Below are 26542 nucleotides of genomic sequence, written 5' to 3'. Positions count from 1 at the left end.
TGAAGCCTCTATCCCCTCTATCTGTTTCATTTTTCTTCCTGGCACTTATCACTACCTGATATTATGTTGTATTTGCATTTGCTGTGTGTTGAGCATCTGTTTCCCCCACTAGAATTTTAATTGCATGAGAGCATGGATTTTATCTGTTCCATTCACTGATTCCCTGGGGCAAAGAACAGAGCCTGGAACTCACTAGGTGTTCCGTAACTGTTCATTAAGAGAATATTGAAAGCTCATATCATGGGCATAATTCCAAATCTACAATATACATTTACATCATTAATTTTTTTAAATATTTATTTCCTTTATTTTTTTTTGGCTGCATCAGGTCTTAGTTGCAGTACGCGGGATCTTTCATTGCAGCACACGGGCTTCTCTCTAGTTGCGACATGTGGGTTTTCTCTCTCTAGTTGTGGCACACAGGCTCCAGGGGGCATGGGCTCTGTAGTTTGCGGCACACAGGCTCTCTCGTTGAGGCACGCGGGCTCAGTAGTTGTGGTGCACAGGCTTAGTTGCCCCGTGGCATGTGGGATCTTAGTTCCCCTACCAGGGATCGAACCCGCGTCCCCTGAATTGGAAGGCGGATTCTTTACCACTGGACCACCAGGGAAGTCCCTACATCATTCAATTTTAAAAGGTGCTAATACACCATGGTGTGGATATACCATAATCTATTTAACAATTATCCTGTTAATGAATGTTTTTTCCAGTATTTTTTGCTACCATAAACAATGATACAATAAATACACTTATACATATGTCTTTTATATGGGTACTTTTCTTGCTGTTAAATATATTCCCAGAGAGGGACTGTTGGATCAAATAGTGTATACGCTTCAAATTTTAATAACATCTGCCATATTACTTTTCAAGAGGCTGGAGGTGACTTATAGTCCTACCAACAGTTTATACCATCATTTCTCCACATATTCACCAGCACTAGATGTTATTGCCAATAATGGTTTAGGAGTTGCTATGCAATGCAGGTGATGTTACTTCTTTCCAATGAGGTGAATCTTTCAGAGTTATTTGTTTTGTCTAGAGTTTATATAATAAGCTAATTCATACCATTTATGTGTGTAAGTGTACGTTGTCTGTGTATAGGTGATTAATACTATGTACTACTGGCCAACATTTACTAAGTGCTGCACTCTGCAAAGTACTGTACATGTACAGGCATACCTTGGAGATATTGTAGGTTCAGTTCCAAACCACTGCCATAAAGCGAATATCACAAAAAAAGTGAGTCACGTGAACTTTTTCCCCACTGCATATAAAAGTTACGTTTACACTATACTGTAGTCTATTAAGTGTGAAACAAAATGCACATACCTTAATTTAAAATATTTTATTGTGAAAAAAATGCCCAAACAATTACAATAGTAACATCGAAGATCACCGATCACAGATCACCATAACAAATATAATAATAATGAAAAAGTTTGAAATACTGTGAGAATTACCAAAATGTGACACAGAGAGACAAAGTGAGCAGGAAAAATGGCACCGACAGACTTGCTTGATCAGGGTTGCCACAAACCTTCAGTTTATAAAAAACTGCAATGACTGTGAAGTGCAATAAAGCAAAGTGCAATAAAATGAGGTATGCCTGTAGCATCTCATTTAATCTTCAAAATAACCCAGTGAGTTATTAATCTCATTTTATAGATGAGGAAAGAGTTTTAGAGAGGTTAGGTCACTCATCCAAGCTCACACGACTTGTAAGTGGCAGAGCTGGAATTCAAACTCAGGTCTTCCTGGGCTCCGATGTTCAAGATCTCGACAGTAAAGCTATGCAGTCTTCTCAGCCTAGAGGGAGTAATGTTTAACCAGGAAGAAAGATGTTCTAGAGGTGGAAACCTGGGGCTTCTCAGGGATGCAGTATATGTTGACAATTTGGTGAGTCTCTGCAAGGAGCAGAAATTGCTGATGGCTTGCCAGGATGAAAGTATTTGTTGAGTGCCTTCTGACTGCCAGACACTGTACAGGGCACCTTGAGAAGTTATAGTTGGGCACTTCAATTTTTGAGACCTTCAACTATAACCTTCCTTTTAGAAGCACTGACTGTGCTCAACTCTAGAATTTTCATTCAGACCAGATTTTATCACTTAGTTAATTGAAAGTATTGCAAGGGCTTTATCTGGTCAGTCTTAGTGGTCTTATTATATTAAAATGTGTTTTCACTGGGGTCATATTTTTTCTTTTTATTGCTTTGTCTCTCCCTTTTTTACCATCATTTTAATAATAATAATACTTAGATAATAGTGATAATATCCAGAGTAGTGGTAATTTTCTTTTACTAATTTCCTTGCTATTCACCTTTCATTTTTAATTAGTCCAATTTCAGATTTGCTGATGATTGATAGAAGAAATAGCAGGAGCAAAGAAGTCCTTCTCAGCAAGCCCCCTTTCCCCCGCCCCCCAGACTCCAGCGTGTATTTTGATGTTGGGAGTCTTTCTCAGTTCCTAATTTTGATTTCCACCTCTGTTGTACCTCTAAATAATCCATCAGGGATGACAACAAAGTCTTTTGGCAGCCTGGCATTGCTGGAGAGTTCCCTGAACTACTACCTTGATAAAGGTTTGTGATGAGCTGTGAAGGAGACGTAGGGGACCTAGACCCAAGCCCAGAGGCTGGCTGTCCACCAACTGGGTAGAAACACAGACATGATGTCAGGACACCCTCCAGGTAGACCAGTTAGCCAAGACCTGTCCTTGGTTCTGAAAGGAGAAGCTGTATTTTCCTACCTTGAGCTGGAGCCCGGGCAGGGTGTTTGGGCTCAGGGGCGGGCTGCTCAGGGGCAGCGGGCTCACTGGCTGGCTGCTGGGGCTTGGTCTTCTTTATGGGCATAGGCTGTGGGAGGACCTGTTTGGGGAAGCCCTTGAAGAACCATGCTCCAGAGCGCTTCCACACCTGGGGGAGGAGAGGTAGAACATGAAGACACGACAGCCAAGCACTATTGCTCCTGCCTTCACGAGAGCCAATTTTTCACTTTTCTCCCTGCTCACAGAGCACTGACACAATAGGCAGTGCATTTTCTCACCAGTACACAGTCTTTCACAATTCTTATTTGATTCACACAATACCCCTGAACACTCAAGAGAGAATAACCAATCTCTTGATGGAAACAGTTGAATATCAGAGAGGTTATGAACAGGTATAAGGTTACACAGCCAGAGAGTGGACTGGACACCAAGTCTCCCACCTCTTAAATGTGTTGTGCTCCCTACTACACTGGCTGCTGTAAAGAGGATGATCCACGTACATCCTCCCCAAGACCTCTGGCCTTCTTCCCTGCCTTGTGGATTAGCGTTCCACCTGGGGCAGTGTGTTGAACATCTTCTGTTGCCCCTTCAGATTGGTTCTACATCTTTTTTCACCCTGCTCTGTGCTCCAGGAAGCTGACCAGTAAGGACTACAGTAACTGGACTTTCTTGATCTCCACCCTCCAGGTGGATCTGGTCAAGGAGAGCATCAGTGGGGGATCGGCGGAAAGAAGATAGTGAGGTGAGGGTATTGAGTCCCTTGGCTCCCTCCTTGCTAGGCAGGCAGTGGCTACATTCCTGCTGGTTGATACCTAGTGTCCAGTCTGGTAACTGCTCCCTCCTCCACTCCTTCCGTCTCAGGAGTGGTATCAGCAACCCTGCTATTGCTGGTGCTGCGTGCTTCACCATGCCTCGCTGATCCTCCTCATCCCTGCCCAGACCTTTGCAAACAGCACCTTTATCAAAGCCTCCTTGATAATCCTGATGGATTGTGCCATCTGTTTTCCCAGGACCCTGACTGATATTGAGGGAAATATGGTCCTTGGAACAGTCTCCAAGGCAGGAATCTGCAGCAGAAGATGAGTGATGAAGAAATTGGAAAAAGGCGAAGGGAGTTAATTGGGACAAAGTGGGTAATAAAAAGCAAGCCTAGGTAAGAGAAAGATTCCATGAGAGAAAAAAACAGAAATAGAGTGAAGACAGTGCAGAGGAAGAAGTGTGAAGGGTGAGAGGCAAAGAGAGAAAGAAGAAAAGGCAGAGGAGATAAGGATGAAAGGGAAAAAAGAGCTCTGAGGAGGAGAGTACAGACGGCCCTAGACTTAAAATGGTTTTCTTATGATGTTTTTGAACTTACAGTTGTGCAAAATCGATATGCATTCAGTAAAAACCATACTTCAAATTCTGAATTTTTTTTTTTTTTGGCCACACCATGCAGTATGCAGGATCTTAGTTCCCTGACCAGGGATCGAACCCACGCCCCCTGCAGTGGAAGCTCGGAGTCTTAACCACTGGACTGCCATGGAAGTCCTTTTCGAATTTTGAATTCTGATCTTTTCCTGGGCTAGCAATACTCGATCGGATACTGTCTCGTGATGCTGACCAGCGGCAGGGAGCCACAGCTCCCAGTCAGCCACACGATCACGATGGGAAACAACTGATACACTGACGATGATTCTGTACCCATGCAGCTATTCTTTCTTTTTTTTTTTTTTAACCTTCAGTACAGTATTCAATAAATTACAGGAGATACTCAACACTTATTATAAAATGGGCTTTGTCTTAGATGATTTTTCCCAGCTGTCGGCTACTGTAAATGCCCTGGGCGTATTTAAGGTAAGCTAGGCTATGACGTTCACTAGGTTAGGTGTATTAAATGCATTTTCCACTTAACAATGGGTTTATCGGGATGCAACCCCATTGTAAGTTGAGGAAGATCTGTACAGGGAAAGAAAAGAAAATGAGGGAAAGTGTGAGACAAGAAGTGAGGTAGAGGGAAAGAGAAAGAGAAGGTGGCAGTAGGGGAAGACCCAGAAGATGAGAAATGGGGAGTAGGGAATAATGGATGTCAGAGGGCAATGAATAAGAGGAGAGCAGGGAGGGAAAGAAGGAAAAGTCACAGAAGCGAGAGATGAGAAAAGAAATTCATTCAAATACTGTGTCCCACCAGTGTTCACAGCTGAGCTGGTTCCTTTTATACCAACCCCTTAAGACATGTGCCTGAACAGGTTCCCCAGCCCCCCAACTGCCACCTTACTCCCCTGGTTATAGCAAGGAAGGGGGAATTGTACAAAGAAGGGAGAATGCTCCAGGAGCTGAATGGGACCAATCCACTCACCTCTCTCTGCTCGATGCAGATTTTGCAGAGCCACACAGGGTGTGGGCGGCTGTTGGAGGTCTCCACTCCACACTTGGTGCAGACATTCTGGGGACAAAACATAGCCCAGTGCACACTCAGATATGCCAGGCTTGGAGCTGCCGGTGATCAGGCGAAGTGGCTGGGAATGGTGGCAATGAAGCCCTATTCTCCCTTGGTGGACATAAAGAGATAGAACTCTCCTTTCTTCACCTCCCTTCCATGACCAAGGCCAGTTAGAATAAAGTTCCAATCTGAGTCCTGATTTGTGATAACAAGAACTGGAGTCATTCCCAAGCACGGGACAAAGGGATTCTCCAAGAGTCCCTGTGGGGTTGGAGTTTTCATCATCCATACAAGGGAGATCACTGACATGATTTTTTTTTTTTAAATTTTATTTATTTATTTATTTATGGCTGTGTTGGGTCTTCGTTTCTGTGTGAGGGCTTTCTCTAGTTGCGGCAAGTGCGGGCCACTCTTCATCGCGGTGCGCGGGCCTCTCACTATCGTGGCCTCTCCCGTTGCGGAGCACAGGCTCCAGACGCGCAGGCTCAGCAATTGTGGCTCACGGGCTTAGTCGCTCCGCGGCATGTGGGATCCTCCCAGACCAGGGCTCGAACCCGTGTCCCCTGCATTGGCAGGCAGATTCTCAACCACTGCGCCACCAGGGAAGCCCACTGACATGATTTTTTAATCATGAGAGACTGTATATCCATTTTGTTTATTACTTTATTTCTTCTTTCTTTCCCAAATGAATCTGAGACACCCTAGACTATGACTACAGGTTCAACTCCTTATGGAGAAGGATGTTATCTGAGTAAATGCCATGACTATATGATGTAACATTATACTTTTGGCTGAGTTTTCTGGCAGTCAAAACAAATAGGTCACAAAATTCTCGCTATCTAGTTGACTACAGAAGGCAAGTTTTTTGGAGTAGATAACCTTTCCCCAATATTCCATTCTAAATGCTAAATGGGACCCCAAGTAGGAGATGCCAAGTGACATTATGGATGTCTCCAGCTGGGTCACTCCCCTGAATTCCTTTCCTGGGAATCAGACAGACCCAAGGACAGTAGTATTTCTGTCCTGGAATTGTCAAGTTCAGACAGCTTGAGGAGAGGGTGCAGGGTGGAGAGAGCACAGGGAGACTCCCCTTCAAGAGTGAATGCTTAAGAAGACCAAAGTCTAAGTTGGCCTAACTTGGCTAGAGAGGGGCTTTCTAAGTGGCTTGAACTGTACCCCAAGGTAGAGAATGCTGGGTAGGGCTTCCACGTACACATGTGTCTTCCATGTAGACAGAAGCCCAGCATGCTTTTTTTTTGGGGCCACACTGTGTGGCATGCGGGATCTTAGTTCCCCGACCAGGGATTGAACCCGTGCCCACTGCAGTGGAAGCGCGGAGTTTTAACCACTGGACCGCCAGGGAATTCCCCCAGCATGCTCTTTAGCCTGACCTATAACTTGCTAAGCCACAACCAGGATACTTGCAGGCTCAACCATAGTTCATGTCCTACTTCAGTCTACCAAGTTCATCCTGGATGGAGCTGAGCTCCAAGGAGACAGAAGGGTCAGAGTGACTTCTAGGGGAGGAACCAGGATCAGGGTTACCTCGGAATACAGCTGGGCATGGGAGCATCCCAGAAGGAATCATATTCTGGCAACTACCTTTCCCGATCCAAGCTCCATCCCCAAGACCCAAGGCCCCCAAAGGCTGGAGCCCAGGCCTAGCCCCTATGCATGTGATGAGCGGGGAAGCAGGGAAGGGGAGGGCGATGGTACCTTCTTACAGTCCTCACACACTACACAGGCAGAGCCCAGCATCCCCAGCTCTTCTCCACACAGTATGCAGCAGTTCACCCCGTCCCCAGCCACGTTCTTCCTCATGTTCTCCAGACGGTCCACCAGGCGCCTGGAAGCAGAGTCAGGGTTATACGGACGGACCTTATAGGACCAGGACCACCAGCTTCTCCCTCATTATCTGGCTGATGGTCTTAACCTTCTTTGAGTCATAGATTCTTGAGTATCTGATAATGACTACTGGACCCCTCCCCAGAAAAAGGCACATATATTCTGATATATTTTCAGAACACCATGGATCCCCTCCGACATCCCCCAAAGCCCATCTATTCTACCAACTTCAGATTAAGAACATTATCTAGTCTTTTCTCATGTCACCTCCTCCAGAAACTGTCTTCTGAGGTCCAGATCTGTTTATCTAATTGTCTGTATGACGTCTTCACTTGGGTCTCAAACGTGTGCTTTCAGCTGAACTCTTCATCTTGGCTGCTCTTCATCCTCATCCCCAGCAAACCTGCTCCCATTCTCAGGAAATGGCACCACTGTCCGCTAACTTGCTTGAACCAGAAACCTAGAGGGCCTTCCTGAGCCCCTCCTCCCAGACATTCAATGACCCAACCAAATCCTATCATGTCTAATGCTCTAACATTTCTGGAATCCACCCATTTCTCTGCATCTTCACCTCAACCAAGCCACTGACATCTCTCCCCTGGATGACTAACCCCTTAGTCTCCATGCTTTCATTCATGCCTTCTACAGTCTGTTCTCCCCATCACAGCCTTGGTGATATTCCTAAAACATGAATCTGATCATGGCACTCCCACTTCCCTTTAAAACCTTTAGTTGGTTCTCATTCCATGAGGTTTCCATGACCTTACGTGGTCTGGCCCCAGATGAGACCCCAAACCTCTTCGCCCTCTTGGTCTTGCTTCAATGTTCTAGCTCAGTGGTTCACTAAGTGTTATGACCAGACCATCAGCATCAGAGTCACCTGGGAACTTGTTAGAAATGCAAATTCTTGGGCCCCACTCCACAACAACCCTAATCAGAGACTCCGTGGGCGGGGCAGCAATCTGTTTAAACAAGCCCTCCAGGGGATTTTGACAAAAGTTTAAGAACCACTGCTCTGGTTACACTGGTCTTCTTTGAGTTCTAGTTCTCCTAACTGCCTCAGCACTTTTGCACATTCTGGTCCTTGTGCCTGGAATGCAGCCTTCCCTCATTACACATATTTGTGATCTCTCTCTCTCTCTCTCTCTCACACAGACACACACACACTTTTCCTGCCTAGATTCTCCTTATCCTTCATATTCCAGTTAAAATATCACCTCCCCTTAGAAGCCTTCTCTGACCATCCATTTTATTTACTTTTTTGGCAACCCTTCTGCATAGCACTTGTCACATTTGTAAGTAATTGTGGAATTGTCTACATTAAGTAATTAGGTAATTGTGAGTCCATACCTGGCTGCCTTCCTAGACTCTGAGCTCCCCTGGGCCTGGGATCTTGTCTGTCCTGTTCCTTGCTGTGTCCTCAGGACCAGAACAGTACCTGGGGTCCACAGTGAGTGCTCACACATGATGGTCGAACCAATGAATGAATGAACGAATGAATGAATGAAGGCAGGCCACTTCCCAAATTTGTATCCAGCAAAAGCAAGCTGAGTTGAATGTCAAGTGACATACAATAGCAGCTTATACTTACATAGTGTTTATTATGGGCCTGGCATGGTATGAAGTGCTTTGGCACCCAACCCTAAGAGACAGGCACTATTAAGAAGCCATTTTACAAGTAAGGCAAGTGAGGCACAAGGAAGTTAAATTACTCGTCCAAGGTCACACAGCTAGGAAGTAACAGAGCTAAAACTGGAAGCCAGGTATCATGTGTATTACACTGGCACTTCTCAAACTTAATGTGCACACAAGTCACACTGGCATCTTGTTAAAACAGATTCTGAAGCATCATGTCTGGGGTGAGGCCTGAGGTGCTACATTCCTAGAAAACTCCCCAGTGATTCCACATGATGCTACTGGCCCAAGGGCACACTCTGAATAGCAAGGCTACACATAATGACTACACCTGTGGGGGGGGGCATCCTGCTTCGATCTCAGGTGGGTTGTTTTTGACCCTTCCCACCAGCCTGAAGTCACCTCTTTGCTTTGTCCTCAAACAGAACCTTATTGTTCCTGTTCCAGCCACAGCCAGTGGACCCAGATGGAGCCGGACCCTGCCCACCCCTCCACGCACTGGCTCTCAGCTGTGGACACCACAGGCGTGAGAAGCACTCTGATGGGACTTGGGTATCACAGGCTCCAGAAAGTCCCTGGCAGACCTGCTGGCCGCCACCTGATGCTGACTCTCCCCACAGGCCCTCCTCGCTCCTGCCATCCCCTCAAAGCACGCTACTCGCTGTGTTATAAACAGCAGCTTCTCCCTTTGTGTTCCATTCAACAGAGGAGCCCAAGGAGGAGCCAAAGGCAGCCTGTAGGCTCTAGCGCCTGCTGTGACCCAGATCGGACAGAGCTGCTTCGAGAGGCAGGATGTGCAGAACCAAAGGCAGCATGCTCTTCTCTTCCTCCTCCTCCTCTTCCTCTACCCCAACCCTCCCTGCATTTTCCCTAGAAATTGCTTTTACAGGATGATGGGAGGCAGCACAAACCAGGAGCGCCCAGTCCTCAGTCTCAGAACACCAGTAGCCAGTGTCTGCTGAGCAATTTCAATGTGCCAGGCACAGAGATAAGCAATCCACATGGATTTTCTTAATGAATCCTTCCAGCAGCACTATAAGCTAAAGACTGTTCTTGTCCCCATTTTCCAAATGAGAAAAGTGAAGCACAGAGAGGTTAAGTGAGGTACCCAAGTCACACAGCGGGGAGGTGGAGAAAGCCTGGACTCAGACCCAGGCAGTCTGGCTCTCGAGTGCCTGTTCTTCTTCTTCTTCTTTTTTTTTAAAATTAATTTTTATTGGAATATAGTTGCTTTACAATGTTGTGTTAGTTTCTACTGTACAGCAAAATGAATCAGCTATAGTTCCTGTTCTTAATCAGACCTCGCTGCCACTACTGCCAAGCAGAGCCATGGGGACATTCTTGAACAGTCCAACCTCCACCCTGCTCGATTCCCCTGCCTTGCCCACACCAAGGGACCCTCCATCACTGGTAGGTACCAAGTTGCACACATGCAGTCACCCCAGCTGCTTCTATCTCACCTGCCTCTGACTTCTCAGAGGTCGGGACAAGACACCCAACAGCTGTGCCATCATCTTGTTCCCCTAAAGAATCCTCAACATAGGGTTGAGAAATCTGGATTTTAGCCCTGAATTTTGCCTCTCTGGGCTTCAGTTTCCTCATCTGTAAAAGAGAAGGTGTTGGGCTAAATTGGTGGTTGTCAAATTGTGCTTTATGGCACCCCAGGGGTTCTTTAGAGACCATTTTGGGGCCACCCACTATAGTCGCATGGTGGGAGTGATTCTGAGGAGCCAAAAAATCCCATTTAATCCAGAGCATGTCTGCATTTATCTCTTTCATTTGTTTGAGCTGTTGAATTAGATTTCCTTTGGAAAGTTGGTTCCACTGTTTAAAGAAACAGTTTGAAGTCGTCTGGAGCAGATGAATTTCAGGTTGCCTTTCAATGCCATAGCATTGAGACAATGAGGTAAGCTAACGGAGGCAGGGGATGGAAATTGCACAGTGATATATATTTTCTTTTTCTCTCTTTTTTTGGCACACACCTTTGTTCTCACCTATTTTCTCCTTCATGGACTGATCTAGCCAGAAAGCGGTTAGATTTTGTTCTTCTCACTCTATCAATGGGGGTCCCAAGGCACAGAGTCACTTGGGTCACTCAGCCTGGGCTAGAATCTCGTTCTCTGTGTCAGTAAACCACCTTTGCTTTCCATGAAGTCCCCTCATGGCCTCCTGCCTCAAGTCAAGCTTTGCCCACTCAGCTCAGGAAGAGAGCATAGGATAGATGACCCAATTCTAAACTGCAGTGTACTTTGCTCAGGAAACCTACGAGGCTTACTTGTCTCCTCTTGGAAAATAAGGGTGTGGAGTCACCCACCTCTTGCAAACCCACAGTCTAGCATCCTTACCAAGATGCCTGTTCCTTCCACCATTCGATCCTCAACTCCAACAGCCCCCATTAACACGCACTGTGCCGGGAGCGTCTCATTAGCTTCTATCAGTGGCAGCAAATGGCATAGAAAAACAACAGATTGAAAATCATTATTCACATCTCTCAGCGTAGAGACCCTTGTTATTTATGAATTCAGTCCAGACCAATAAAGAGAGAAGGAAGTGGAGTGGAGATGGGCAGACCTTCCTTCTCTGCTCAAAGATCAAGATGAGCGGGGGGGTTCCTGTAGCCCGCCCTTTTGGACATCCTCTCTGCAGCCCCGAATGCTAGGGCTTCAAGAGGGAGGGCCCCAACAGCCAAGTAGCATAAACTTGGAAATAAAACTTTGCGGGAAGTTAAGTCCAAATTATGTCATGGAAGACCATGAGTCACAGATGGGTCTTTATCCTGGTGATAAAACATTTCAGTTTCTTCACCCCATAAGGAATGTTTGTTGTTACCAGTCTTGGCAGGAGAGACCTATGTGCATTATGAAAGATGCCGGCAACCCTCAACCCATGTTAATGACCCAGAAAGAATTTTTTTAAAATACCAACGCCTGGGGCCCCAGCTCTAAAACTCCTCAGCTATGGATCTGGTCACGCCCGGATACCAGCATTTCAGCATGCAGTCCTGTTGAGAGCCACGGCATGGGGGGATGTTTCCAAAATGTATGGTCCATCTAGATCACCTGGGGAGAGTGTTCAACATTCAGACAATGATTCTATGGGACTGGGGTGGATCCAGAGCGTGTGCATTTTGAAGTGACTCCCTATACGATCCTGATGCTGGTGAATTCCTGGCCACACTTTGAGAAATGTTTCAGTAAGGAAGGAAGCAGTGGGAGAAATCCCATGAGAAAATGCTCTCCTTATTATGTTAAGTGGGGGAAAAAAACCCCAAACCCAGGATGTAGAATTGTGATCACGATATGAGGTTGGGTTTGGAAGATGCTCATCTGAATATCTTCATGGTGTGCACTGGACAAAAAAAAATTAGAAAGGAGACACACCGAAATATTCACAGGGATTATCACCAGGTGGTGGGATTATGAGCAATATTTATTTCCTTCTATAAAGCTTCTGCTACCCCCTTTCCTAAAGCACCAATTACCTGGACTCCTCATACTTCCTTAACTTTCTACAAGAAACATGTGTTACATTAGACAATAAAGTGCATTTTTGAAGATAGAGAACATGTAAGCCAAGGGTTAAAAGTCATGGCTTTGAATCCTACCTCTTATCCAGTCAATGACCTTGAAAAGGCTTTGTTCTCTGCATGCCCTCTTCCCAGACAATAATGTGAGGGGTTAGATGAGACGCACCTCAAGCTTCCTGCCATGGGCAACATTCAGGGATTCTCAGATGCTGAGGCTGAAACATCAAGATTTCCCCTTGTGTTTTGAAACTGGAGGACCTTCAATGACTAAGAGAAGACCTGTCTGCATTGGCAGGATACTTTTGTTTGCCTGTCTAATGTCTCCACATTAAGGGCCCAATTAGCTGGACACTGTAAGTGGCTGTCACTCTCTAGTTATGTCTTTACACGTCTGATTAACTTTATGACTCCTACTTGCACCTCAGTCCAGGAAACCCATATATCACCAGGCTGGGTGCTTAAGGGGAGGTGACGGTTACTCAGTGAAGCTGGGTGGGCATCTCCCATTTCCCAGGATGCTCCCGGAGGCACCAGAAAGGTTATGTCCCCTCCTCTGAGCACCAACAGATGACCTCTAGAGGGGGTGGGAAGTGGATTCCCAAGTTGCTCTGACCTTGCTGTCCAAATAGATGCAGATGGTCTACTCATTCATTTGACAAATATTTATGGAGAACCTACCATGTGACAGTGGACAGTGAGGACCCAAGGGGGGGCAAAACAAATGAGGTGCCTGCCATCATGGAGCTGGCATTCTAGTTGGGGACTCAGACGTTATTTAAATGATCACATCGATCATCACAATTACACTTGGAGTACGTGCTCTGAAGGACAAGTATGGGAAGCTATGAGAACTCACAGAGAGGGACATGAACAGTAAGATGGGGCCTCAGAGGAAGTGACTGTTGAGCTGAGACCTGAGGATAAAGAGGAGCCGGCCCAGTAAAGAGGGTGAGGAAAGGCACTGGAAGAAGAGGGAACAGCATGTGCAAGGGACTTGAGAGGCTTAGCAGCGCTGGTGGGCTGGACGGTAGAAGATGAGGCTGGAGGATGGGCAGGGGCCACTCCATGCAGGGTCTTGAGTCTAAGAGTGATGGGACAGCATGAAAGGGCTTTAAGTAGAGGAGACTCAACTTCCCCCATTCTGAGACAACATATGGACATATGAATGGAGTCCTTGGGAGGCTCGGAGCAGTGAGAGTTTCAAATGCCGCAGTGGTTCCAGGTCGAATGAGGCAGGCAGGTCCCTGGACTTTGTCTACACATGGGGCTGGACCAGGTCTCTTGAAACTACAAGACTGCCCCAAGTGGGTCTAACTCAGTGGTGGTGAAAGTGTACACTAGCAGGAAGGCCGTGAGAGATGCCATTGCACGCTAGCCAGCTTCAAGGAGTCACTCTGTGTGTTAGCTTCCCAGTGTTGCTGTAACAAATTACAACTTAGTGGCTTACGACAACATATATTATTTACTATCTTAATAGTTCTAGATATTAGATATCTGACATGGGTTTCACTTAGTCGAGGTGTTGGCAGGCAGGGCTGTGTTCTTTCTGGAAGCTCAAGGGGAAAATCTGTTCCCTTGCCTTTTCTAGTTTCTAGAAGCTGCCCCACTTTCCTTGGCTTGTGGCCCCTTCCTCCATCCTCGATCCAGCCGTGTAGCATTTTTCAATCTTGCTGTGACTCTGACTCTCCCGCCTCCCTCCTATAAGGACCCGTGTGATTACATTGGGTAATCCAGGATCATCTCCCCATCTCAAGATTCTTAATCATGGCTGCAGAGTCCCTTTGGCCATGTAAGATAACATATTCACAGGTTCCAGGGATTAGGATGTGAACATCTTTGTGGTGGGGGAGGGCATTATTCTACCCAGCACACCCACATTCCTGCCCCATCTGCCACCCAGGTTCTATTTCCACCTGATTCAGGTCCAAATCAGATTCCAGTCCTCCTCTCCAGAGCAAGGTTTGGGCAATTCCTCCCTGCCTTGCTGTGGATGTCAGACAGATCAGGCTTTGGACTCTGTGAGGTTCTAATCACCCTCTCCAAGTACAACCCCAGGAAAACATAGACTCTCCACACATACACACACACATGCACACCTGCACGCACACACACTTTCAGAATTTAGAAATACGAGGCACTTATTTTTTTTTTAATTTTTGGCCACACCGCACAGCATGTGGGATCTTAGCTTTCTGACCAGGGATCGATCCTGCGCCCCCTGCATTGGAAGCACAGTGTCTTAACCACTGGACTGCCAGGGAAGTCCCACAAGGCACTTATGATGCATGTGTGTTGGGGTGTCCATTCTGGAGTGACCTTGCCTGGGTCCATATTTGGACTTTGCTACTTCCTAGCTCTGTGACCTCAAGAAAGTTACTTACCCTTTCTGAGCCTCTGTTTTTCATGTGTAAATTAGGGAAAACAAAGTCCTTGTTTCCTAGGATTGTTGCAAAGATAAAATGAGAGTTAAATGGTCATGAAGAACCTAGGGGCAAGATGGGAATAAAGACACAGACCTACTAGAGAATGGACTTGAGGACACGGGGAGGGGGAAGGGTAAACTGGGACGAAGTGAGAGAGTGGCATGGACATATATACACTACCAAATGTAAAATAGATAGCTAGTGGGAAGCAGCCGCATAGCACAGGGAGATCAGCTCTGTGCTTTGTGACCACCTAGAGGGGTGGGATAGGGAGGGTGGGAGGGAGGGAGACGTAAGAGGGAAGAGATATGGGGATATATGTACATGTATAGCTGATTTACTTTGTTATAAAGCAGAAACTAACACACCATTGCAAAGCAATTATACTCCAGTAAAGATGTTAAAAAAAAAAAATGAGAGTGTTTGTAAAATGCCCAGAACATGGTAACTACTCAGTCATGATTGCTGCTAATTATTTCTTCTGGAAATTTGTGGCTTTTATAGCTCCCTATACTCACATTTTTTTCCTATATAACGAGGGTGCTAAAATCTGCCCATGAAATCCGTCTTTCTGAAGCTTTTAAAGGGGCTGCAGTGACTAGAAACTGACAGGACTCGTGTGCCCATCTCTAAATACACACACGGATGGCACATGTACCCACACAGGAACAGGTGCATGATCAGCACCCATGTACAGAACACACTTTCACACACACGGCTGTACACACTCCGCTCTTGCAGGGAGCCAAGCCCTAGTTGGCTGCCTTCTGCAGACAAGGATATAAGCCAAATGCAGATCAGACAGTGCTTACTTGTTAAGCCCAGGCTCCCTCAAAAAAGTTCAAACTGGCCTCGGAAACATTCAGGCAACTGCTTTTGAGCTTTCAAACCAGTATTGCCGCAGTGTCTTGATGAATGCTGAAGAGAAGGCTAATGGATGTACAATTGCTCCAGGAAGTGGGCTTAACGTGGCGAGCTGCAGAGCTGAGGACACCTTGCCAGTGAAGGTGTGATGGCTTTATGTGCCGGTTCCTGAATTGGTGAGGGAAATGGTGAAAAGCTGGGGTTCCATCACTGATGGTATGAAGCCAGAGCAGCTGCGTTAGAGCTGTGACTGAGCATGATTACACAATGGTTTGTAAAATGCAGCAAAGTAGGAGAGTGGATGTCATGTTGTCCCTCTGTCTCTATCTCTGTCTCTCAACTTCTCTCTCTCTTTCTCACACACACACACCATTAATTCCAGAATCATGCTGCTTTTCCCATCACCCTAATTGCCAAGTGGATGTTACCATTAAGTTTATTAAACTCGGCATTTTCTGAAGTCTAGATTGGGCCATCAGCTGTGAACAGGGACATGGCTGCTCTGAAGGGGGGTGGTCTGAGACTCCAATGCCAGAGTCTCTCGGGAACCTGTCCTTAAATGACTAAGTTGCTCTGTCATGAAGCCACGCGGCTGGCACGCAGGGTGTGTGCAGTTCAGACTCATTAATTCCCACTGTTGTTTATTACCGTCACTACCTGGGGAGCCATTGATCGTAATCTCTCTCCTTGATGGATTGGTGAGTGGGATTCCTGTCTGGACCTCAGCACTTTGGGGAAGCGAGTCACCCTGGGTCAGAGTTGGAGCCAAGAGAGAAAGACAGCTAGACGGCTCCACTGGGCTAATGTAGTCAGTCAGGCAAGGAGCTGGGTCATTTAAACCCAATAATAGCAACAGTTATCAGGAGCTGTGTTAAGCATTCCATGTGCATGGTTTTCCTTAAGTCATACAACCTGTGAGATCAGTTCTATTATTCACTCCCATTTTACAGATGGGGAAACCGAGGCACACTGACAGGGAGTCACTTACCAAAGGCACACAGCTGGCAAGTGGCAGAGATGGGATCAGAGGCTAGGTCTAGCTACCCAGACGCTGTTACCCGCTTTGAAAGAATGAAGCCTTTGTTTCATTTCAGTGCTTATAGTTGGGGCTCTTTCTAACCCCTCCACCTGCCCTTTTCTGTTGTGGAAAGTAGAGTTGAGAGAATGTGCTGCTGAGGCCCACAGGGGACAAGGGTCATTGTGGTGGAGAGGGGTGAACTGTCCTATGGTAGGAAGAAGTATGAGACTGAACCAATTAACCTGAGTAAATATGAGACACCCTGTAAATTATTGACTTCCCTGAAACTCTGAAGTCATTTGTCAATTGCCATCCCTACCTGCACTGCCAAAAGGCAATAGGATAATGTGGAAAGACAGATTCAAAGTCTGGTTTGGCCACGTAAAACCTGTGTGCCCCTGGGCAAGTGTCTTAACCTCCATGAACTTCAATAATCTCATCTGTGAAGCAAAGACAATAGTCTGTCTCTCTGAGAGAACATAATAGGGATTAAAGGAAATGCAACATATTTGAAAGTTCCTAATACAATGCTTGGCTATAAATGTTTATCTTTCTATAGAATAGCAGAATAGGACTTTAATCCTGGAGCCAGCCAGCCTGGGTTTGTAATCCCAGTTGTATTGCTTATTAACCGTGTGAGCCTGGGCAAGTTGCTTAACCACTCTGTGCCTCAGTTGCCTCATCTGTAAAATGGGAATGATAATAATGCGGCTTAATGCATAGGGTTGTTGTGAGGGTTACATAGATGAATCTACATAAAGCTTTGAGTACAGTGCCAACACATGGTGCTTTGTAAGGGTGGGGTATTATTATTTCTCTAGAAGTTGAGTGTGGTTGCAGGGAAATTCTCATTTGTTTCTTCTTCCTTTCTTGAGCCACTCAACAAAAAGGCTAGAGCAGTGGTTCTCAACAGGGGGTGATTTTGCCCCTCAGGGGGCATGTGGCGATGTCTGGAGACATTTTGGGTTGTCACAGCTTGGTAACAGACCCGGTCACTACAGGCACCTAGTTGGTGGGAGCCAGAGATGCTGCTAAAAAATCCTATGGTGCACAGGACAGCACCCACCACAAAGAATTATCTGTCTCCAAATGTAAACAGTGTCAAGGTTCAGGAACCTTGGGCTAGAGGGACTTGGAGACCACATGGTCCATTTTATAGATAAGGTCCAGGAAACCCTGAGGTTAAAAACATTCAATGAGAGGCTTAGTCAGCTGGGTTTAGAATTCATCCAATATGTATTCATTTGCTTTCTCTTTTATGCCAGGCACTGGGCTGCTTAAGGAATTAAGAAGACTTCGTTTTCATTTTGTGCAAACAGATTCCATAAATTATTAAGGCTGGATGGACATGAGAAGGCATCGACCCAATCCCTGAGAAAACTGAGGTACTACTCAGTGGTTCTCAACATGGGGGGGATTCAGAGTCCCCCCACACCTGATGAAATCTATGAATATTTCTTCTTAAAAATGCACACAGGGACTTCCCTGGTGGCACAGTGGTTAAGAATCCACCTGCCAATGCAGGGGACATGTGTTCAAGCCCTGGTCTGGGAAGATCCCACATGCCACGAAGCAACTAAGCCCGTGCACCACAACTACTGAGCCCGCGTGCCACAACTACTGAAGCCCGCACACCTAAAGCCCAAGCTCCGCAACAAGAGAAGCCACCGCAATGAGAAGCCCGCGCACCGCAACGAAGAGTAGTCCCCACTCGCCACTAGAGAAAAGCCCGCGTGCAGCAACGAAGACCCAACGCAGCCAAAAGTAAAATTAAAAAAAAATAAATTTATTAAAAAAAAAAAAGCACACAGACACATGGATAACTATGTCTATAATATCAGGATGCCCCAGAACCCCTGAGTTCTACCCACAGAATGTCTAGGACTCCAAGTCAAAAAAAAAAAAAAAGTGGCGGGGCGGTAGGGGAATCTTCCTTTAGAAAGAGGAGACTATGACCTGGTTTACTGTCAGCTTGTCAAGCCATAGGAAAGATGCCTACCTAATTAGATGTAGCAAATTCCAAGCATTATTACTCACTTCTCCCCCTGTCCACATTTTGGAAAAATTCTGTGCCAAAACTATAGGGGATGGTGGAACTGGGATGGGGAGGTGATAGCAGCCCAACAGATTCTGTCAACGACAGGTCTCTCTGTGTCTCTTTCACTTCCTCCTCTATCACAGTGTCTGGACACCAAGGTTAATGACAAATCCTAATTACTTCTTTGGGCCCATCTGTTGAGGGATGATGACCTCAAATGGAAGCCACCAAGCTGCCTATCCCCTTGCAGGCAGAATATATGAGTAAATGTCTTTGAGAGGCTCTGGATAGAAAGAAATATGATAAAGACATGGAGGAACCTACCACTGGGAAACAAAACAAAAACAAAACCCGCACACACAAATTTCCCCAGACAAATGTTTAATTCCATATTTAATATGTTTTAAAAGTCCTGTGGACACCCCCTGGGTGTCTGTTCAATTTACAAAGGCCCTTTGCACTCTCTAGAGTAGCACTCAGCAGCCTTGTTTGTATAGCCTGGCACCTCTGGCCACAGCTGATTGGATGAGGAGCGGCACTCAGGGTGACCTGGACCAATCAGAGTTCCTTCCCGGGGAATTTGGAATTAGGACTAAGAAGAAATATAACAACTAGGAAGGTATAGTATGAGATTATATTTTCTAAGATGTGGGATGAGAAGCAGACCTTTCATGAGACCAGGCTGTGTTCCTGCCCTTGGATCCCTTGAGATACCTCTGAATCCTTATATTAAATTCCCCTTTTGCCTAATGGGGTAGAGTCTCCAAAGATGACCACCATTAACATCTTCCTTCCCTGGATGCATAAGTCATTCTTGCAGGAGGAGATGGGATCTATTTCTCCTCTCCGATAGATTGCAGTGGAGCGATGCCCTACCAGTTCCAGACCTAGCTGTTAAGAATCCTGGAGACTTCCATCCTTGCTCTCTTGGGAGTCAGCTGCCATCTAAAGGACTCGGGCCAGACTACTGAATAAGGAAAGATTCCGTGGAGAGAGAGGGGCCATGCAGAGTGCACTGAGGCACAGACAAGGGTTTGGAGCTTTCCTGGCCCTTCCAGTCCAACCCAGCCACCCACTGAATGCAGTTGAGTGAGTGACCCCAGGCTATGCCACATGGAGCAAAAATCAACCTAGCAGAGCCCTGCCTAAATTCTTAACCCACAGAATTATGAAAAAGAGTATACTATTGATGCTTGTAGTCAGTAAGTTTTGGGTGGTTTGTTATGCAGTGATAGATAACTGAAACAACCTAGCTGGAACTAATTCCTTTTCTTGCAAGCCAAGTGTCCTAACTAGTATAGAAAGTCTACAGCAGTCAGGTCATGCAAAATAAATTCTGAGATCCCACTTAGCCTTGAATAAGGGAGGTGAGGCAAAATGAGGCTCTTTAATGAGTTTCCCTTCTGACCATCATCTCTCCTTCTGGGGGTGCTGAAGAGAGCAGAGCTTGGTTGTGGGCTGAGTTACCACTCAGTGAAGGTTTAGACACTGCCTTGGGCAAAAGCAGAGGCTCCAAGGTGAGAACCAACTCTGGTCCACTGCATCATCTGGTGCTCCCTGGGGCAGCAAACTCTAGCAAAACTGCCCCAGGGAGGCGGCAGCACCTCCTGGGACGCCTTAGGGTGATTCTCCCAGGGAACTCTCCATGGCCTTAGGACCATGGAGACCAGTTCTGGCAGCTTTGGAGGTACAAACAGGTTAATAAGATCACTGGGAAGGAATCACTGGGCCAGCACAGAAGGGATTCTAGCTTCTAGCTCCCCAAATGTCCCCTCCAAACCTGAGCTTTAAAAATTTCCATGTCCTGCAAAGTCTAAGAATTTGAGGCCATGCCTTCAGGAAAGACATCTAATAGTTTAGAACATAGGTTCTGAGAGTCAGCCAGACAGGGACATATATCTTAGCTCTGTGTGACCTTGGACAAGTGACCTAACCTTTCTAAGCCTCAGTTTCCTCACCTGCAAAATAGCACCTACTTGATAGGGTTGAGAGGAGCAGTTAATGAGTTAAATCCATATCAAGTTTTTAGGTTTGATGTTTGGCACATAGTAAGTGCTCAATCAATAAATGGTACCCATTTATAATGATTGTTTATTATGTAAACGATGACTTCACTTGTCTCCCAGATGACTGTTCGGTAATAGAAAAGAAAACTCAGCATCACAGAGCTGGTGTCTAGACCCAGAAGGGGACATAACTACATCTGCAGTTTTAACAGTTAGAAGAGCCAGAAGGAGCTCATTTGCTCTGAGAGGTGCAGCCAACAACAGGGTACAGGGTCCTCCACCAGACACCAGACACCCCCAAATACTGTAGAGTCAGATCAGGAAGGATCCTGAGACTCAGACTGACCCGCCTCATCGGACAAGTGGGGAACTGAAGCCCCCAAGGCTCATTAACTGAGCCTCAGGTTCTGGAGGGGGAGCCCTGATGGCGCCCCGTTTTCAGCCTCGATCCGTGTCTCTCTCCTTTCATCTGACTTCACTCTGATCCTCTCCCAAGGAAGTGTGAGTAGAACAGGAATGAGGGCAGGTTCAAGGTCATAAGACACAAATAGCTTGGGCTTGCCTCTGGCGATGCTACCAGCAAGGGCTGGCAGCTGGAGGGGAGCGGGGGAAACGGCCTCAGCCAGAGTCCTCTAGGACTACCCTCCCCGTTCCGGCAGAAAACATACTCTCTCAGCAAAGGGACACTCTGTCACCATGGGCTTGGCCCCAGCTTCCCTGGAAGGCTCTGAAATCTCCTTCAGGGGAAGCCAGGGGCTTGCCAAACAGGAGTCTCGGGCATGATTCTAGAATGGAGACCTTGGCCAGTGTAAAAAAACAAGTTTCCTCAGCAAATTTGTCATTAATGATTGTCACCATTAACTGAGCATGCGCTCTGTGCCAGGCACCACGATAATCCTTTGCATGTGAATTAAACACTCCCCGAGACATGTGTGCTAATGTTATCCCCATTTTGCAGCTGAGGAAACTGAGGGGGAGGTAAAGTGCCTTATCTAAGGTCACACAGGGAATAAGTGGCAGAGCTGGAATTTGAAGCCAGGTCTCTCTGACTCTGGGGTCCCAGGGATTAACCACTGTGCTCTCCCACCATGTCACCAGGTCAGGCAATGTGGCAGGACATGGGGGACAAGGCAGGGAACCCATCAGCCCTGTTCTAGAATGTTCAAGCCAGAATCTGCTCAGTCCACAGAGACCCCCTTAACTTTACACCCAAAGGCAGCCTAGTGGCCACGCTTGCACAATGTAGCCAGCACCTCTGGCCACAGTTAACAGGGATAGAATCTGATATAAACATAAGGCAGCAGCCAATCATAGTGTCTTCCCTGGGAATATGGACCCTGGACTACAAAATTCTAAGCTCTCCAGCCTCTTGGTCACAGGAGATGCAGAAAGAAATTGGGGGGCAGCACTGTCTACCATGTTCACTCACTCACTCACCAAATACTTTACTGAACACCTACTATGTACTAGGACTGGGGATTCTGTGGCAAACAAAACAGGCAAAAATCTCTACACTCAGGAATCTTATAATCTAACGGGGAGAGAGATATAATCAATGTATAAAATTCAAAGTTAGCTAGTGGAAAGTGCTCCACAGGAAAAAGGCTGGAAGTCGTTGCTTCCAAGCAAGAATTTAACATCTATATTCTTCCTTCCTGCAAGGCTGAGGCTCCTTGTTGGTTGAAGTGAACACACACACACACACTCCCACACTCACATACACACATGCTCACAGACCTCCCACCTGGACAACTCCTCACTCCTGACGTATCTTTTAAAAAGCAAAATAAAAACTCAACCCTATAAGCAGACCCCTCAAGACCCATCCCTTTAGCAACCTACTGAGGAACCTGACGGAGGGCCGAGCACAAAGCTGACTCCGCCTGTGCCAGGCTATTTGTCATTTGTCAATGGCACCTCTGATCTCCCCAGCCCACTCTGAATAAAATGATCTGCAGAGGCTCAAATCAAAGGCACCCACTTCCTGTGTGTTCACAGCATCATTTTCCATCCAAGAATCTTGTTAACCCCCCACTGAGTGGCTGGGTAGGGAGATGAAAGGGCACCCCAGTGCCCAAACCAGTTGTAAGCAGTTGGCAAAGGCTGCCCCTTGGAAGAAGGTCTGGGGAGGGGGTGGCATCTCAGCAGCTCCTCCCATTTCCCATTTGAGGTTCAGTCTTAGAGGACCCCTTGGTGGCCTCCCTGCATCCTGGCAGTGGAAGTTTCCACCCACGCCAAGAGCCCCCCTCCTCCATACATACGCTCACTCTCCTCTTCTCCCAGACACTCCTCCCCTCTCACTTCCCCACTCCACCCTTCCCAAGCCCAGGCACAGAGCCCTCCCTCTCTCTCTAACACTGTCCTGGCTCACTGATGCTCTGACACACACACCTTCTTACATCCCATACATGTTTTTTGTTACCTTTGCCCTCCAAACCCCACTTTTTCCCTTCCTCCTACCATTCATTAAACATGAAGTATGACCAGGCCTGGTCCAGGAACCATACAAGCATCATTTCACTTACTCCTTACAACAATCCTGTGGGACTATTCCTTTTATTTCTCCCATTCTACAAGTGAGCAAACTGAGGCTCAGAGGGTGAAGCAACATGGCCCAGGATCCACAGCCGGCAAGCGGGGGAGCTGGGATGGAAGCCGAGTTCTTAAGAGTCCAGACCCAACCTCTGCTACCTCGCTCTCGTGCTGGCCTCCCTTCAGGATGGATTTCTCCAATTCTCTCATATAATTCGTTTCAGATATGCTCTTTCACATACTGTCTCTTTGACATACACTTCCTCCCCCTTACCTCACCCTCAGCTATCGTTCTGGCATCTGCATGGCCAATGTCTCTAGAACATATTCCTATGCAGCTGGAATGGATATGACACCTGTGCTCACACACACGTCTCCAGCCTTCAGAGACAATCTCTCATCCCCCTCTCAGAAGATCCCTCCTTCTCCATCTTTAATGCACCCCCAGCCCAGAAGCCCCCTCCCCAGCCAGCCCCCAGCCCACTCTCTCCCCTGTTCTCTTTTCTCTTCCAGCTCTCCCACCTCATACATCAAGGATTCCAGTTCTGCCTGAGTGGGTGGCTTGGTACATCACAGATCACAAACCCCGAAGGCAGCCCTGCCCCACCACAGCACACCCGCCCTGAGCAGCAGAGCCTCCTGGCCCTCACTGGCTCTCAGAACGGATGGGAAGCATCAGGCCTCACCCGATTCGCTCCTGCTCCATCTCTTCCATCTTCTCAGCACGAGCAATCACCCTGTTGATGATTTCCTTCTCCTCATCTGTCAGCTCTTCCTGCTTCCTTTGTCTGTCTGGCTGACCACTGGGGTGAACGGACCATCCTGTCTGGAGCCTGAAAGGTAATATAGGAAGGTGTGAGGCTGCAGACAAAGTCAGCAGTTGCAGAGTGGTGGTTAGGCTCTAGCTCCCGGAGTCTGGTAAACTTCAGTTCAAATCCTTGCTGGGAGACCCTGGGCAAAAGAATCCAATCTCTCAGAGCCTCAGTTTGCTCATCTGTACAACAGGACACACATACCTCCCTCATAAGGTTCTGATGAGCTTATTAAGTGCTTAGCACATGGCAGACACTCTGGAAGTAGCATGTGCAGGAAGTTCATGGAAACCTGGAGGATAATGGTGTTCTCAGGAAAAGAATCTAAACGGTAGACTTCTACAGCAGGAGTGGAAACAGTTCTGGGAGGCTGGTCTGAAGCCCTGCATCCCAGGTTGACGCCAGCCCCTGTCTGGCACAAATACATTTGGTGTAGGCCACAGAGTCCTTAAAAAAAAGTTTAAACTAGTGGTCAACTAGTTTTATAAAAATCTCTTCATTTCACATAAACATCTAGCTCTCTTGCCTCCAAAGCTCCTATAGCATTTTGAGTTCCATCCTGTGCTCTCCTTGATCTTTTTTTTAAAATACAAAAAGCAAATACTGATGTAGCACCTACTGGATGCCCACATTATCTCATTTAATCCTCACAACATTTCTACAAGGCAGGACTGTTACTGTCTATTTTCTGGTGAGGAGACATTAGACCACTTGCCCAGGGTCACATGGCTGGGAAGTGGCAGAGGTGGAATTCCGACCTGGGCAGCCTGCACACTTAACCTCCACAGTACGGAGAGAACTGAACGCTGCAGAGGATCAGAGGCTGCTGGGTAGAGAGCTAACGCTGTGGTCTATGGCAAAGTATCATCCTCTCCACTAGTAACATGGTCCACACCCCAGGGCACTGAGGTGCATCGCCCAAGTGGAATGCAGGCTTCAACACCACTAGAAATTCTTGTCCCTGTTGGGGGAAAAATCAGTAACTGTGAATCCCCTGGAGCCAGCACCCCATTAGCTGCCAGCCTCTATTACTTCCACTGCTCTAATCACGTCAGCAGGCGTGAAATTGCCTTTTGACACTCAAAGTTGGAAATTAAAGGCCCCATCTTCCTCCCTGCTCCCGCCTCTTCTTCCATCCTCCCACCTTAGCTGGTTTGTTCAGAAGAGCACAGAAGGAAGAGTTTGAAAGCAATGGAAGCAGATGTCTTGGGGGCAAGTCTTGTTGCGAGAAAGGGAAGGAGGGGGTAGCCTGGGGAAATTCTGGTGGAAACACATCTTGCCTTGGATCAGGGGCCTCTGGGGATGAACAAACGCTAAACATACTCAAATCCCCTTCCCTGAACCCTCCAATGGCTTCTCATTGATTTAGAATAAAACCCAGGACTACATAGAGGTGGTGGTTGCACAATGTGGTGAATGTGCTAAATGCCACTGAAGTGTGCACTTTAAAACGGTTAATTGCATGTTAAGTGAATTTTACCTTAATAAAAGTAAGACTCAGTTTCTTGCCCATCTGCAAAGTCCTACCCGATCTGTGCTTTACCTGACTCTCCATCCTTTTCGCCCCTTCTCACTACACTCCAGCTGTACTGGCCTCCCTGCTCAATCTTGAACACTGAAACCTTGTTTTTGTTTCAGGGCTTTTGCACTTGCTGTCCCGGCTTCCAGGAACACTCATCTCCCCAGATCTCCCCCTTCTCATCATTCAGGTCTCAGCTCAAATGTCAGCCTTTCAGAGAGGTCTTCCCTGAGCTCTCATTGCCCAGGTTCACTTGTATCCATCACTAACTGAAATTATCTTTTAAAAGAAGTTTGTTGTTTACCTGTTTGTTGCCTCTCTCCCCCCACCTGAACGTAGGATTCCAGGAGGACAGGGACCTTGTCTGGGTCTGGGTCACTATTATGTCAATGGCATTTAGAATAGTGTCTGAGAGTAAGCACAGAAAGAGTTTTTGAATAAGACACAATACCTTATTGCCAAAAGGGATGATAAATGTCTGATTATAAGTGTGACCCACAGCAAGACTGAAGCAACAGAAGTCACTTAGTCTAGGGGACCAAAGAGAGTGCCTTGAGGGAGTGATATCTACTCTGAGACCCTGAAGAGGATTTACTGTGATGCTGGTGGAGCTTAAATTTGGGACCCTTTGCTAGCACAGGCACCTTCCAAGGCCCTGGGAAGAGCCCTCGTAATGATCATCTGTCCTGAAAATTTTGTAAAAGAGAGATATTTTTGTCTTCTTTATTTTGAAGAGGGCTCTCCTAAATTACATAAGCTCCAGGCTGCAGAAAGGTATGGCTGGCTCCTACTGAGACCTCAGAGATAAACTAGAGTTGGTGAGAGGAAGGCAGAGGAAGAAACTGAGCCTGACAGAGGAATGGTCTTTGCAGAGACCTGGAGTTGAGAGAGTGGGCAGTGTGCCTGAGGAGGGGAAGGAAGATCAATATGGTAGCCAGCCTACAAGATGCTCGCCAAGGATCTCTGCCTCCTGGTATTCACACCCTCCCTGTGTCATCCCCTCCCACACTGAATCCCAGCTAGTCCTGTGTGACCAGCTAAATACAATGGAAGTGACCGTGGGTGACTTCCAAGGCTAGGTCACAAAAGACATTGCAACTTCTGCCTTGGTGTCTTGGATCATGCAGTCTAGGGGAAGT

The 26542-nt window shown here is 46.9% G+C and overlaps 1 protein-coding gene and 1 pseudogene across 6 annotated transcripts in view; one reads left to right on the top strand and one right to left on the bottom strand.

Moving 5' to 3' along the window:
* LOC309610631 (ATP synthase F(0) complex subunit C1, mitochondrial pseudogene) overlaps positions 1-26542 on the top strand; it is a 218161-nt pseudogene that overhangs the window by 33746 nt on the left and 157873 nt on the right. The gene's annotated exons all lie outside the window — the stretch shown is intronic.
* The window catches only part of RPH3A (rabphilin 3A), a 100086-nt gene that overhangs the window by 30369 nt on the left and 43175 nt on the right, over positions 1-26542 (bottom strand). For all 5 annotated transcript variants that reach the window (XM_082353676.1, XM_082353677.1, XM_082353673.1 and 2 more), the window contains 4 exons: positions 23759-23905; positions 6902-7031; positions 5102-5188; positions 2749-2914 (listed from right to left, as the gene is read on the bottom strand). In XM_082353676.1, the coding sequence (XP_082209802.1) occupies positions 2749-2914; positions 5102-5188; positions 6902-7031; positions 23759-23787 (412 nt within the window). In that variant the 5' untranslated portion in view covers positions 23788-23905. The remainder of the gene's footprint in view (positions 1-2748; positions 2915-5101; positions 5189-6901; positions 7032-23758; positions 23906-26542) is intronic.

This window comes from Balaenoptera borealis (assembly GCF_965194805.1).
Source record: "Balaenoptera borealis genome assembly, chromosome: 14".
Classification (NCBI taxonomy): domain Eukaryota; kingdom Metazoa; phylum Chordata; class Mammalia; order Artiodactyla; family Balaenopteridae; genus Balaenoptera; species Balaenoptera borealis.
Note: the sequence above shows the minus strand (reverse complement) of the source record. Positions and strands in the feature narration are given on the sequence as shown.